At 39.8% G+C, this 15,573-nt stretch overlaps 1 protein-coding gene across 4 annotated transcripts in view; it reads left to right on the top strand.

Moving 5' to 3' along the window:
- Positions 1–15,017, top strand: part of LOC150080048 (uncharacterized) — a 477,066-nt gene extending 462,049 nt beyond the window's left edge. For all 4 annotated transcript variants that reach the window (XM_090381622.1, XM_090381621.1, XM_090381619.1 and 1 more), the window contains 2 exons: positions 3,607–3,821; positions 14,892–15,017. In XM_090381622.1, the coding sequence (XP_090237748.1) occupies positions 3,607–3,801 (195 nt within the window). In that variant the 3' untranslated portion in view covers positions 3,802–3,821; positions 14,892–15,017. The remainder of the gene's footprint in view (positions 1–3,606; positions 3,822–14,891) is intronic.
- Positions 15,018–15,573: the final 556 nt, after the last annotated feature.

The raw sequence follows: 15,573 nt of genomic DNA, 5'->3' as shown, positions 1-15,573 counted from the left end.
CAAAGGAACTGGATGCAGGGAATAACTTTGATATTATATACTTGGATCTTAGAAAGGCTTTTGATACTGGTGCACATGGAAGACTGCTGCACAAATTGGAGCAGTATGACATTGGAGGCAAATTGCTGCTGTGGATAAAGGGGTGGCTGAGGGGGAGAAGACAGAGAGTGGTAATCAAGGGACACTGCTCGTCGTGGACTAATGTTATTAGTGGAGTCCCTCAGGGCTCAGTGTTGGGTCCATTATTGTTTTCTGTATTCATAAATGATATCGATGATGGTTATATCAAGCTTAATGTCCAAGTTTGCAGACGATACAAAGGTAGGCAGGGTTGTCAAGGACACTACTGACACTGTGCTGCTGCAACAGGATCTGGAAAGGTTGAGCAGATGGGCTGAGAGGTGGCAAATGAAGTTTAACATTGACAAATGTAAAGTACTACACATGGGAAACACAAACACCAGAGCAACGTATCAACTCTGTGGTACTACACTGACAGTGGTAGAGAATGAAAGGCACCTGGGGGTGGTTGTGCAGGCAGATATGAAGTTCTCTGAGCAGTGCAGACGGGCTGCAAGAGTAGCTCATGGTGTATTGTCAATGATATATAGGAATTTTTCTAGTTGGGATAAGGTGGTGATTATTCCCTTGTATAAGGCAATGGTCAGGCCACACCTAGAGTACTGTATACAGGTCTGGAGGCCTCATTTCAAGAAGGATGTAGAGATGCTGGAACGAGTACAGAGAAGGGCAACAAGATTAGTGAATGGAACAAAGGGGTGCTCTTACGAAGAAAGGCTTAAGTTTTGCAAGTTACAGTGTCTGGAGGCTAGGCACCAGCGAGGTGATCTGATAGAGGTGTATAAAGCCTTGAATGGTTTGAGCATGCTCAGTGCTGATGGGATTCTTCCTCTCGCTCAGAATAATCACCTGAGAGGGCATAAATTCAAATTGAGGAAAGACAGATGTAGGATAGACGTGCGGAAATATGCCTTTAGCCAGCGGGTGATTGGTTGGTGGAACAGACTTCCATCCCTTGTCGTGGAAGTTGATAGCCTAAATAAGTTTAAGGCTCAGGTGGACTGGTATTTTGAATGAACAGAGGGGTGAAGTGGAAGTGGTTATTTTTTTTTTTTTTTGGCAGATGCTGCATAAGCTTGCTTTCTTGCATCAAATGCCTCTACTAATGCTAATGCTAATGCTTCCTTAATCAGTGTCCCCATTAATTTCCCTGGAACAGAAGTTAAACTAACAGGTCTGTAATTACCTGTCTCCCTTTGATCCACCCCTTTGTGGATTGGGGTCCCATCTGCATATGACCAGTCCATTGGGTACCTCCCCTGAGTCCAGGGAAGCTCTCCCAGTTATGGCTAAGGGTTTGCTTACTTCCTTTGCTGCCTCCTTTAATATAGCTGGATAGATTCCATCTGCCCCAGGTGCCTTTCTTGTGTTTATCTTCAACAATTTCTCTTGCACTTTACTCTCAGTTATTTCAAGATTATCTAGCTTACTGCCAGAGCTGAATATACCACTGGCATTCCTTTCCCTGAATAACTTCTCATGTGTGAATGTTGATGCAAAATATTCATTTAGTTTGTTAGCTACCTGAGCAGAATCATCAACAGTTGAACCATCGATAGCAAGTGGACCAATACCAATCTGATTTCATCCCCTTCCTTCTAGAGTTTACATAAAGAACTCTTTACTTATGAAATATGCCCAACTGAACTGGATATCAGTCTTTTCTTTCTTGGTGATTCCCTTATACTTCTTTCTCTCTCTGATGATGCAGCAAAAGCCTCAGGCTTTCTTGCACCATATGGCTAATAATAATAATAGCACCTTGCTTTCTAGACTACTGCAATAGAAACAGTGCAGGAATCACACCTTTGCCTGCAGCTACTGTTAGGCTGTGTATTCCCATTTCTGCTAGCCACCTGATATTGCCTCAAGAGCATCAACAGACATTCTTGCACTCCTTTGTTTTTAAGTGTATCCCATCCCTGTAAAAATAGTCTCTCCTGTTAACAAGTACAGACCATAAATTAGTAGTAAGGATTTCACTTGTAGTAAAAAGAGGTCAAATACCCCCTGGTATAGTAGAGTTATAAATTGTGCAATGACGGATAATAACAGTGCATTATAGCCTAAGTTGCTGATGCACCAACAAATCTAACAACGGGTAATAACAACCACCATTAAGGTAAGAATGAAGTAAACCTTGAAAAAATATAAATTGCAGAAGGAAGGAAGAATTAAACAAATTATTAGAGAGAGTAAACAGGCGAATTGTGTTTTTTTTTTTTGGCAGATGATATATATAATGATTGCTTCCATGCGTTATATTAGCCATACTGAACTTAAGTACAGAATTCAGATTAAACCTAAAACGAATTAATTTTCAAAAGGTAAGAATTAAAATTACAATATATTAAAAAAAATTAAGCTAAAGCAAAAATTAGTGTATCAAATTCTTTATTCAATCTGCTAATCGTTGAGCCTTTAATCCATCCATGTATATAATAGAGAGAAGTGTGAGCATCTGTTCGAAAGTTAAGCATAAAGAGATATGTTGCTTTTCATTCTTGGTGAGTATAATTAAGAAGGATTGACCTCATAACTTTTGAATAGCACTTCTTATGCTACAAAGTTGACAGAACTCTGGAGTGGGTGGGGAAGCACTTTTCAGTAAAAGAAAAATTATTTTCAGAAACCTTCCTATAAATTGGCAGATTCACAGACTAAAAGATCTGTGTACCTGCAAGGTGATCTAATTGAGGGGTTGAATGGTTTGAGCAAGCTATGTGCTGATGGGATTCTCCCTCTTGCTCTGATTATGCACCTGAGGGGGCATAGATTCAAATTGAGGAAGGGCAGTTGTAGAATACATGTGTGGAAATTTGCCTTTGGTAGCCAGCAGGTGGTTGATTGCTTCCACATCTACATGTAGACATTCGTGTTTTTGTAATGGGCGGCACCCGGAACATCAGTTCATCTCTGCCTCATATCTCTTATATCTACATGTGGAACAAACTTCCATCTGTCAAAATGGAAGTTGCAGCTTAAATAAATTCAAGGCAGAACTAGACAAACTTCTAGAGTGACTGGCTTGGTGAAATGGGAAGGGCTTTTTTTTTTTTTTGGCTGATGCTGTATAAGCTTGCTTTCTTATGCCCCTGCTAATAGGCGCCTCGGTAGCCAGGTGGGAAGGAGCAGCAGTGCGTAGCACACGCTTCTTGATTAGACCGGGATTCGAGCCCGTCACCACCAAATACGGAGGATGCGGAAAGGTCAGGGAATAACCACCGCATATCCCGGAGCAATATGACCTTAGTTGCTAATGCTCCTAAAAACCAAATAACAAACAAACAAACAAACCCCTGCTAATGCAGATATATCCAATCTGATTTTAACATCAATCCATGTGTTACTCTGGTTTTTTTTTTTTTTTTTACTTCTCTTTCCTTTTTTAGATTAATTTTGGAATATTGTTTCTCCTTATTCTTCTGATAGTTTTTCATTAGTGATTTAAAAAAAAAAAAAAAAAAAAAAAACATTTTTCCCAGTGTTTTTCTGTACTAATTCTTTATTTTTAACCCTTTATAGGCTATAGAAGAGGTGTATGTGGACCATCAGCACTCTGTAAAAAGTCCAAATCCGTATTCTACATTTTGTGTGAAGACATATGATCGTGTATATTATCTAATTGCTCCTACTCCAGAAAGTATGAGAATTTGGGTGGATGTTATATTTTCTGGAGCAGAGGGCTATTTGGATTTTCTTGCTGATGCAGAGCCTTAGATTCTAGTAATTTCAAAAAGGTTAGTGGTAATAAGCTTATTTATTATAGTGGTTATTTACTTAATAAGAATTTACTGTCTGAATCAGTATTGTTGTCAGTTTCAGAAGAGTATAGGCCATAATTGTTTAGTACAGTTCAAATTAACTTATTCAAAATACAATTGAAATTAAACTATCCTCTAGAAACTATTTGGACAGCCATTTTCATAATCTGTGGGGCCTTCACAAATAAACAGGAGACTCAGACTAATATATGAGGAAGATGTATTAGGAACACAGTTTGCATATGAGAAAACTTAGTGTTATGTACTTGAATGCCCAGATCATTCAAAAAATAAGCAAACAAAATAAAAATAATAAAAAATAAATGATAAACTACAAAAAAAAAAAAAAAAAAATAGCAAGGACAAACACAATAGAGGAAAGAATAGCAGAAAAATAAGGAGGAAGATTAAAAAGGAAAAAGTAAGCACTTGCTAGATGGATGAAAGGCAAAGATAATAATTAAAAAGGGATTAGCATTAGTAGAGGCATATGATGCAAGAAAGCAAGCTTATGCAGCATCAGCCAAAAAAAAAAAAAAAAAAAACCCGCTCCCATTTCACCCCTCCGTTTGTTCCAAATACCTGTCCAGCTCAGCCTTAAATTTATTTAGGCTATCAACTTCCACAACAAAGAATGGAAATCTGTTCCATCAACCAATTATATGCTGGATAAAGGCAAACTTCCACACATCTATCCTACATCTGTCTTTCCTCAATTTGAATTTATGCCCTCTCAGGTGATTATTCTGAGCAAGCGGAAGAATCCCATCAGCATTGAGCATGCTCAAACTATTCAAGGCTTTATACACCTCAATCAGATCACCTCGCAGGGATAGAGGGAAGAGATAAAAATTTCTACAGGATAACCTGTGTTTATTAGATGACCCAGCCTCAAGTCCAGCCTGAAGCTGGCAGGAGATTTTTCAGCATTCATGAGTATGATTAGGCCCTGTCAGAGGTGGTAGTGAAGATGGTTACTTGAGCTAAAGACCGTGGTGATAGCATTACGAACTGAGGACAATGGAGGTGATGGCCTGGACTGAAGTTGGAGCTGAAATAGGAGTAGGTCCAGGAATTGAAGCATTAGTGGTGAGGTGTGCACATCTGGTGAAGGCTTTATGTGCAAAATCATGCAGAAAGTTAAATTTTTTTTTGGAGTCCAAGACAGATGATTTATTGCCTGGAGAAAATGTTTGACACACAGCACACGTAGGCTAATGAAGATTCCAGTTATATGGACTGGTGAAAAGAACATACTGCCTGTCTTCTGGGCTTCCACAGTTACAGAGGGGAGAATCAGACAGATTAAACATGGTAAGTTTAGAGCAAAAGGAACCATGGCCAGTTAGAGAAAAAAAAAAAAAAGAGTAGTAGTAGTAGTAGTGGCATGTGATGCAAGAAAGAAAGTGTATGAGCTTATGCAGCATCAGCCAAAAAAAAAAAAAAAAAAAATCACACCATTCCCTCCAAATGCCTGTCCAGTTCCTCCTTAAATTTATTCAACCTATCAACTTGTACAACAGCAGATGGAAGTTTGTTCCAGCAATTAACCAGCCGCTGGCTAAAGGCAAATTTCCACACATCTATTCTACATCTGTCTTTTCTTAATTTGAATTTATGCCCCCTTAGGTTCATAATCTGAACAAGTGGAAGGATCCCATCAGAATTCAGTGTGCTCAATCAATTCAAGGCCTTATACACCTCAATCAGTTCACCGCGCAGGTGCCTAGTCTCCAGCCACTGCAATTTGCAGAACTTAAGCCTCTCTTGGTAAGAGGATCCCTTCATTGCTCTCACCAATCTTGTTGTCCTTCTCTGTACACGCTCAAGCAAATCTACATCCTTCCTAAAATGAGGCCTCCAGACCTGTATGCAATACTCAATGCGTTTCTTGACCATTGCCTTATACAGAGGGACAATCACCTCCTTTTCCTTGCTAGCAAAATTCCTATATATCATTGACAAAACCCAATGACCTGTCCTGGCAGCCTGTCTGCATTGCTCAGAAAACTTCATATCTGACTTCACAATTACTCCCAGGTATTTTTCATTTTCTACCACCTTAAGTGTAGTACCACAAAGTTGGTACGTTTCTCTGGAGTTACTTCTACTCATATGCAGTACTTTGCATTTGTCAAGGTTAAACTTCAGTTGCCACTTCTTAGCCCATCTGCCCAAATTATCTAGATCCTGTTGCAGTAGCACACTGCCATTACTTTCATTAACAACCCTTCCAACCTTTGTATCATCTGCAAACTTCGACATTAAGCCTGATATACCTTCATCAATATCATTGATAAATATACAAAACAACAGTGGATCCAACAACGAACCTTGTGGGACTCCACTAATAACATCAGTGCACGAAGATCAGCACCCATTAATTACCATCCTCTGTCTTCTCCCACTTAACCATCCTTTTATCCATTGTCGCAACTTACCCTTAATACCATTCTGCTCCAATTTGTACAGTAGTCTTCCATGCGCAACAGTGTCAAAAGCTTTCCTGAAATCCAAATATATGATATCAAAATTATTTTTTGCATCCAGTTCCTTTGTAACCACATTAGCATTAGTAGAGGCATTTGATGCAAGAAAGCAAGCTTATGCAGCATCAGCCAAAAAAAAAAAAAAAAAAAACCACTTCCACTTCACCCCTCTATTTGTTCAAAATACCTGTCCAGATGAGCCTTAAACTTATTTAGACTATCAACTTCCACGACAAGGGATGGAAGTCTGTTCCACCAACCAACCACTTGCTGGCTAAAGGCAAATTTTCGCATGTCTATCCTACATCTGTCTTTCCTCTATTTGAATTTATGCCCTCTCAGGTGATTATTCTGAGCGAGAGAAAGAATCCCATCAGCATTGAGCATGCTCAAACCATTCAATGCTTTATACACCTCTATCAGATCACCTCGCTGGTGCCTAGTCTCCAGACACTGTAATTTGAAAAACTTAAGCCTTTCTTCGTAAGAGCACCCCTTTGTTCCATTCACTAATCTTGTTGCCCTTCTCTGTACTCATTCCAGCAGCTCTAAATCCTTCTTGAAATGAGGCCTCCAGACCTGTATACAGTACTCTAGGTGTGGCCTGACCATTGCCTTATACAAGGGAATAATCACCTCCTTATCCCTGCTAGAAAAGTTCCTATATATCATTGACAATACACCATGAGCTACTCTTGCAGCCCATCTGCACTGCTCAGAGAACTTCATATCTGCCTGCACAACCACCCCCAGGTCCCTTTCATTCTCTACCACTGTCAGTGTAGTACCACAGAGTTGATACGTTGCTCTGGGGTTGCTGTTTCCCATGTGTAGTACTTTACATTTGTCAGTGTTAAACTTCATTTGCCACCTCTCAGCCCATCTGCTCAACCTTTCCAGATCCTGTTCCAGCAGCATAGTGTCAGTAGTGTCCTTGACAACCCTGCCTACCTTTGTATCGTCTGCAAACTTCGACATTAAACTTGATATACCATCATCAATATCATTTATGAATACAGAAAACAATAATGGACCCAACACTGAGCCCTGAGGGACTCCACTAATAACATTAGTTCACGACGAGCAGTGTCCATTGATTACCACTCTCTGTCTTCTCCCCCTCAGCCACCCCTTTATCCACAGCAGCAATTTGCCTCCAATGTCACACTGCTCCAATTTGTGCACCAGTCTTCCATGTGCAACAGTATCAAAAGCCTTTCTAAGATCCAAGTATATAATATCAAAGTTATTCCCTGCATCCAATTCCTTTGTGACTGCATCATAGTATCCAATCAAATTGGTCAGGCAATACTTCCCCTTAACAAAACCATGCTGTGTCCGAGCTGTAACTGAAGTCTTGTCAAAATGATCCTGCAGTGCTTCTTTAACCAGTGCCTCCATTAATTTTCCTGGAACAGAAGTTAAGCTCACAGGTCTATAATTACTTGTGTCAGCCTTTGATCCTCCTTTGTGAATTGGGGTCACATTTGCACATTTCCAGTCTATGGGTACCTCCCCTGAGTCCATGGAAGCTCTCATAATTATGGCTAAGGGTTTGCTTACTTCCTTTGCTGCCTCCTTTAATATAACTGGATAGATCCCATCCACCCCGGGTGCCTTTCTTGTGTTTATCTTCAACATTTCTCCTCCACTTTACTCCAAGTTATTTCAAGATTCTGTAGCTTACTGCTAGAGTTGAATACACCTCTGACATTCCCCTTGCTGAATAACTCCTCATGTGTGAATGTCGATGCAAAATATTCATTTAGTTTGTTAGCTACCTGAGCAGGATCATCAACAGTTGACCCATCAATATCAAGTGGACCAATCTGATTTATCCCCTTCCTTCTAGAGTTTACATAAGTAAAGAACTCTCTGCCAGGGAGTTCTTTACATAAGTAAAGAACTCCCTGGCAGACATACCCTGGTGCTGTTCCACCTATCTTTTTTACAAAGCATGTTCCCCGTTTCCCTGACAATAGAGTCACCAACAACTACTAGTTCCTTCGAGACCAGCGCATTCTGCCTTGGGGGTTGCCTCTGTGTCACGCGATGCCGAAGTGCAAGCTTTTGGAACAGGACCAGGGTATGTCTGCCAGGGACAAAGGTTGATGACGTTGTAGAGCGAATATCATCTTTTAAGGGCACAAAAGGTGATATAGTTGTACACGTTGGCACTAATAATATTAAGAGTAGGAGACCGGCAGAATTACTTAACAAGTACAGGTCACTGTTGAACAAAAGCCGAGAATTAGGGTTGAATTTGAAAGTGTCTGCAATTCTGCCCAGACACGATAGGAGGGAGTATATGATGAGAGCCTTGTCGATCAATTCGGCCCTGGAAAGATTGTGCAAGGCTCAAGTGGTAGAATTTTTTTCAGCCTGGACTGTACTTGTTAACAGGAGAGATTGCTTCTACAGGGATGGGATACACTTAAATAGAAAGGGTGCAAGAATATTTGCTGATGCTATCGAGGCAGTGTTAGGTGGGTCGGAAAACTGCTAGCTTGGGGGGAGACAAAGACCAATAGATTGACAGTATCCACTGGCAGAGGTGAAAGAGATTCTTGCACTGCTTCTATTGGAATGAGCAGAAGCCTGAAAAACAAGATGCATGGTATTTCACAGACTGCTGGGTGTCATTGCGGTACAAGTAAATACATGGGTTGTGTTAGGGTAGCTAAGAATAGAAATAGGTGCAGGTATACTTGCGTGTACACCAATGCTAGGAGTTTAGTAAATAAATTTGATGAATTTGAGGTATTGCTCAAAACATCAAAGGCAGATATTGTTGGGATATCAGAGACGTGGTTTCACACAGATATAAGGGATGCAGAACTGCAATTTGGGGAGTACAACGTCTACAGAAAGGATAGACAGGATAGGAAGGGGGGAGGGGTTATGCTATTAGTTAAGAAACACATAAAAACCAAGGAAGTGAAGCCAGTCGACATCGCTGGACAGTGCAGTGTTGAGTCAGTTTGGTGTGACATAAGCATTGGGAGATCAAAATTGAGAGTAGGAGTGTGCTATAGGCCTAATGACTCTGATGAGTATAATAAGGAACTGTACAGGGAAATAGAGTGGGCTAGTAAATCAGAGAGTCTTATAATGGGAGATTTTAATTTCCCAGATATTGACTGGAATTTGGTGGCTGGTTACTCACACACTAGCAGGGCTTTTGTGGATTTATTGGTTGATTGTTTTCTACATCAGCATGTTCGGGAGGCAACTAGAGGGAGTAATACTCTTGATTTGATTATCAGCAGTGATTCTTCATGCATTAAGAATGTGCAGATAAATGAACCACTAGGTGGCAGTGATCACAGTGTGCTGAAGTGGGATTTACTGAAAGAGGTAACTACCATTAGGGGTAAAGGGAAGGGTTATTGCTTCCGTAAAGGCGACTACGATGGACTGAGACAGTATTTAAATTCTATACAGTGGGACCAACTGATGATATTACCAACAGCAAATTCAAAATGGGAAGCATTCAAAGAACGTATCTTGGAAGCTACTAGGCTTTACATACCAACTAAGAAATATTGTTCAAGGTTTAGGCCAAAATGGATGTCAGATGAACTAATGAGGCATATGGCAGAGATGAAAAATGCATGGGATACTTACAAATTAACACATGACACAGAAGCCTATGATAGATACAAGTTGATATGCAACCAAGTTACAAAGGAGGTTAGGCAGGCGAAGGCAGATTACGAGAAATCCTTGGCAAGGGATGCAAAGAAAAACAGCAAAGAGTTCTTTACTTATGTAAACTCTAGAAGGAAGGGGATGAATCAGATTGGTCCACTTGATATTGATGGGTCAACTGTTGATGATCCTGCTCAGGTAGCTAACAAACTAAATGAATATTTTGCATCGACATTCACACATGAGGAGTTATTCAGCAAGGGGAATGTCAGAGGTGTATTCAACTCTAGCAGTAAGCTACAGAATCTTGAAATAACTGGGAGTAAAGTGGAGGAGAAACTGTTGAAGATAAACACAAGAAAGGCACCCGGGGTGGATGGGATCTATCCAGTTATATTAAAGGAGGCAGCAAAGGAAGTAAGCAAACCCTTAGCCATAATTATGAGAGCTTCCTTGGACTCAGGGGAGGTACCCATAGACTGGAAATGTGCAAATGTGACCCCAATTCACAAAGGAGGATCAAAGACTGACACAAGTAACTATAGACCTGTGAGCTTAACTTCTGTTCCAGGAAAATTAATGGAGGCACTGGTTAAAGAAGCACTGCAGGATCATTTAGACAAGACTTCAGTTATAGCTCAGACACAGCATGGTTTTGTTAAGGGGAAGTCTTGCCTGACCAACTTGATTGGATACTATGATGCAGTCACAAAAGAACTGGATGCAGGGAATAACTTTGATATTATATACTTGGATCTTAGAAAGGCTTTTGATACTGTTGCACATGGAAGACTGCTACACAAATTGGAGCAGTGTGACATTGGAGGCAAATTGCTGCTATGGATAAAGGGGTGGTTGAGTGGGAGAAGACAGAGAGTGGTAATCAATGGACACTGCTCATCGTGGACTAATGTTATTAGTGGAGTCCCTCAGGGCTCAGTGTTGGGTCCATTATTGTTTTCTGTATTTATAAATGATATTGATGATGGTATATCAAGCTTAATGTCCAAGTTTGCAGATGATACAAAGGTTGGCAGGGTTGTCAAGGACACTACTGACACTACACTGCTGCAACAGGATCTGGAAAGGTTGAGCAGATGGGCTGAGAGGTGGCAAATGAAGTTTAACATTGACAAATGTAAAGTACTACACATGGGAAACAGCAACCCCAGAGCAATGTATCAACTCTGTGGTACTACACTGACAGTGGTAGAGAATGAAAGGGACTTGGGGGTGATTGTGCAGGCAGATATGAAGTTCTCTGAGCAGTGCAGACGGGCTGCAAGAGTAGCTCATGGAGTATTGTCAATGATATACAGGAATTTTTCCAGCAGGGATAAGGAGGTGATTATTCCATTGTACAAGGCAATGGTCAGGCCACACCTAGAGTACTGTATACAGGTCTGGAGGCCTCATTTCAAGAAGGATGTAGAGCTGCTGGAACGAGTACAGAGAAGGGCAACAAGATTAGTGAATGGAACAAAGGGGTGCTCTTACGAAGAAAGGCTTAAGTTTTGCAAATTACAGTGTCTGGAGACTAGTCACCAGCGAGGTGATCTGATAGAGGTGTATAAAGCCTTGAATGGTTTAAGCATGCTGAATGCTGATGGGATTCTTCCTCTAGCTCAGAAAAATCACCTGAGAGGGCATAAATTCAAATTGAGGAAAGACAGATGTAGGATAGACGTGCGGAAATTTGCCTTTAGCCAGCGGGTGGTTGGTTGGTGGAACAGACTGCCATCCCTTGTGGTGGAGGTTGATAGCCTAAATAAGTTTAAGGCTCAGCTGGACAGGTATTTTGAACGAACAGAGGGGTGAAGTGGAAGTGGGTTTTTTTTTTTTTTTCTTTTGGCTGATGCTGCATAAGCTTGCTTTCTTGCATCAAATGCCTCTACTAATGCTAATGCTCTGGCGTTGATATGGGCAGCTGAGAGCTTGATGGGCCCCTCAATTTAGTTTCTTCGAGGGCATCCACCCTGTCCTTCAAGCTCTCATATAGGCCCACAAGAACGCCGAGTTGTTGCCTGATATCGATACACTCCTTGCATCGCGTGCACACACAAAGACATCCCCCATGGCAGTATCATGTCCCGTACCCGATTGCTCTGCAAACATCAAGCAAACAGTGCATTTTATAAGGCTGTGAGTCAGAGGACAACTGCCCCCCTCAGTTCTGCTCTGAGCCACAGCACTTCCATTAGCTTGAGCCTTTTGCTTTGCTGCTCTGGTCTGAGTCATGATTCTATTAATTAATTATAATTAATTATGTTATGTTATTAATTATGTTAAATATAATTAATTATATTATGTTTGTAATCTAAGTTGTTATATGTATTTATTTAAACGTACAATTTAACTGCTAACGAAGTTCAACTAACGCTATCATATCACAATGGCGGGAAATTTACGAACGGTAGTGGAGTTGAAACACGTGGAAACTCTCACCGATACTTTTATGCAATTACAAGGCCGAGTAAAGAATAAATACACCAAATTAATCAGAAAATCACAAAATAATGTTATACTACTAAATTTAAATCAAAAGTTTTTGAAAAACAATAATTTCAAATCAATAAATAAGAAAAATCCACTTAGCGGCTTTGAACACGACCGTCTCTAGTAGCCTCGTCAGCAGACTCGTAGTCGCCTTTACGAAAGCAATAACCCTTCCCTTTACCCCTAATGGTAATTACCTCTTTGAGTAAATCCCACTTCAGCACACTGTGATCATTGCCACCTAGTGGTTCATTTATCTGCAGATTCTTACTGCATGAAGAATCACTGCTGAAAATCAAATCAAGAGTATTCCTCCCTCTAGTTGCCTCCCAAACATGCTGATGTAGAAAACAATCATCCAATGAATCCACAAAAGCCTTGCTAGTGTGTGAGTGGCCAGCACCCAAACTCCAGTCAATATCTGGGAAATTAAAATCTCCCATTATAAGACTCTCTGATTTACTGGCCCACTCTATTTCCCTGTACAGTTTCTCATTATACTCATCAGAGTCATTAGGCCTATAGCACACCCCTACTCTCAATTTTGATCTCCCAATGCTTATGTCACACCAAACTGACTCGACACTGCACTGTCCAGCGATGTCCACTGGCTTCACTTCCTTGGATTTTATGTATTTCTTAACTAATAGCATAACCCCTCCTCCCTTCCTATCCAGTCTATCTTTTCTGTAGACGTTGTACTCCCCAAATTCCAGTTCTGCATTCCTTATATCTGTGTGACACCAAGTCTCTGATATCCCAACAATATCTGCCTTTGATGTTTTGAGCAATACCTCAAATTCATCAAATTTATTTACTATACTCCTAGCACTGGTGTACACGCAAGTATACATGCACCTATTTCTATTCTTAGCTACCCTAACACAACCCATGTATTTACTTGTACCGCAATGACACCCAGCAGTCTTTGAAATATCCTGAATCTTGTTTTTCAGGCTTCTGCTCATTCCAATAGAAGCAGTGCAAGAATCTCTTTCACCTCTGCCAGTGGCTACTGTTAATCTATTCGTCTTTGTATCCCCCCAAGCTAGCAGTTTTCCAACCCACCTAACACTGCCTCGATAGCATCAGCAAATATTCTTGCACCCTTTCTATTTAAGTGTATCCCATCCCTGTAGAAGCAATCTCTCCTGTTAACAAGTACAGTCCAGGGTGAAAAAAATTCCATCCCTTGAGCCTTGCACAATCTTTCCAGGGCCGAATTGATCGACAAACCGAATTGATCGACATCATAATATCCTATCAAATTTGTCAGTCAGACAAGACTTTCCCTTAACAAACCCATGCTGTGTCTGAATTATTGCTGCAATCTTGTCTAGATGATCCTACAATGCATCTTTAACCAGTGACTCCATTATTTTACCCGGAACAGAAGTTAAACTAACTGGTCTGTAATTTCTCGTGTCACCCTTCGATCCCCCTTTGTGAATTGGGGATACATTTGCACATCTCCAGTCTGTGGGGTCCTCCCCTGAGTCCAATCATGATCTCATAATTATGGCTAAGGGTTTGCTTAGTTGTTTTGCCGCCTCCTTTAATATAACTGGATAGATCCCATCCACCCCAGGTGCTTTTCTTATGTTTATCTTGAACAATTTCCCCTCCACTTTGCTCTCAGTTATTACGGAATCATTAAGTATCCTGCTACAATTTGATAACCTTCTGCCATTTTCAAACCCTAATAATTCCTCGTGTGTGAATGTAGATGCAAAATACTCATTCAGTTTGTTTGCTATCTTAGCAGAATCAATAACAGTCGAACCATCGATGTAAAGTGGACCAATCAGATTCATCCCCTTCCTTTTAGAGTTTATATAAGTAAAGAAATCCTTGCTGTTTTTCTTAGCATCTTTTGCCAAGGATTTCTCATAAACTGCCTTCGCCTGTCTAACCTCCTTTGTGACCTGATTACAGACTAGCTTATATCTGCCATAGGATTCTGAGTCGCTTGATAATTTATATGCATCCCATGCATTTTTCAAGAGTATGGAGACTTGGAAAAATAATTTTAGAAAAGACTTTTGTAAAACATAAGACACAGATGGAATAAGCTTTCCAACAGATCCACATTCTTCCTAAAATGTTGCTTCAAAACGTGTATACAGTATTCAAGGAGGGGTGTATCCATTACTTTATATAATGATTAGCTGCTGAATTAAATAACTCATTAAATCTTGTATCTTTTAGGATACAGTGACAGATGCAGTATAGTTATATTAGTTTTTTGTGTTAAACAACATGGTAATCTATACTGCCTTGACTAAATGATATTTTGGACAGCTAACTTTTTAAAGTAGACCAACATAATTTTCTGATTGTCTCAAAATTGTAACCATAATAATTTATTTTAAAGATCTGAGTATAACCATTAGTTTGTATTTAATTTCAGGAATGGTGCCAGAGATAGCAGAGAAAGAAAGGATCTTTTTGACCACAAGATGTTTAAGGAAAGAATTTGGACTTACAGAATTTATATATTTAATTAAAATTCAGATGGCAACTATTTGAGAGCCATATTGCATTGCATTTTTTCTTTCTTTTTTTTCTTCTTTTTTTTTTTTTTTTGCATTCAAAGGACTATAACAAAATGTTTTGATGAAGGAGAAATATATATATATATATATATATTACAGTTGTTTCAGATTGCGAAAATTCTTTAACAAGTTTGTAAACATCTGTTTTAGATAATGTTTAATGCTTCCTAACTTTATACAAAAAATCCTCTGTGTGCCTTTGCATCTGGTATTTATCTGGATAGAAACACCTTCCGTTCATAGAATCAAATGTACTTCAGTAACCTGGAATGTGTTCCCTAGGATTTATATTTTTATACATGACTTTTCTAGAGTAATTAATAGTTACACTTGGTCTTGTTGCTGTTGTGTGGAGAAATTAAGAAAGAGCACATTGACACTTTTTTAAAATGTACATATTTTCTAACCATTTATCTTTAGCAGTGAGAGTAAATGACAACCTTCAGTGCTGTCAGTATTGTTTTAAGTATCTGCTGTAGCAGGAATTATACACAAAGTTCATATAGACTGTAAAGCAAGACAAGTCAGGGAAATACA

This window comes from Mastigoproctus giganteus, chromosome 9 (assembly GCF_048544385.1).
Source record: "Mastigoproctus giganteus isolate SK-2022 chromosome 9, ASM4854438v1, whole genome shotgun sequence".
In the NCBI taxonomy this organism is placed as follows: domain Eukaryota; kingdom Metazoa; phylum Arthropoda; class Arachnida; order Uropygi; family Thelyphonidae; genus Mastigoproctus; species Mastigoproctus giganteus.
Note: the sequence above shows the minus strand (reverse complement) of the source record. Positions and strands in the feature narration are given on the sequence as shown.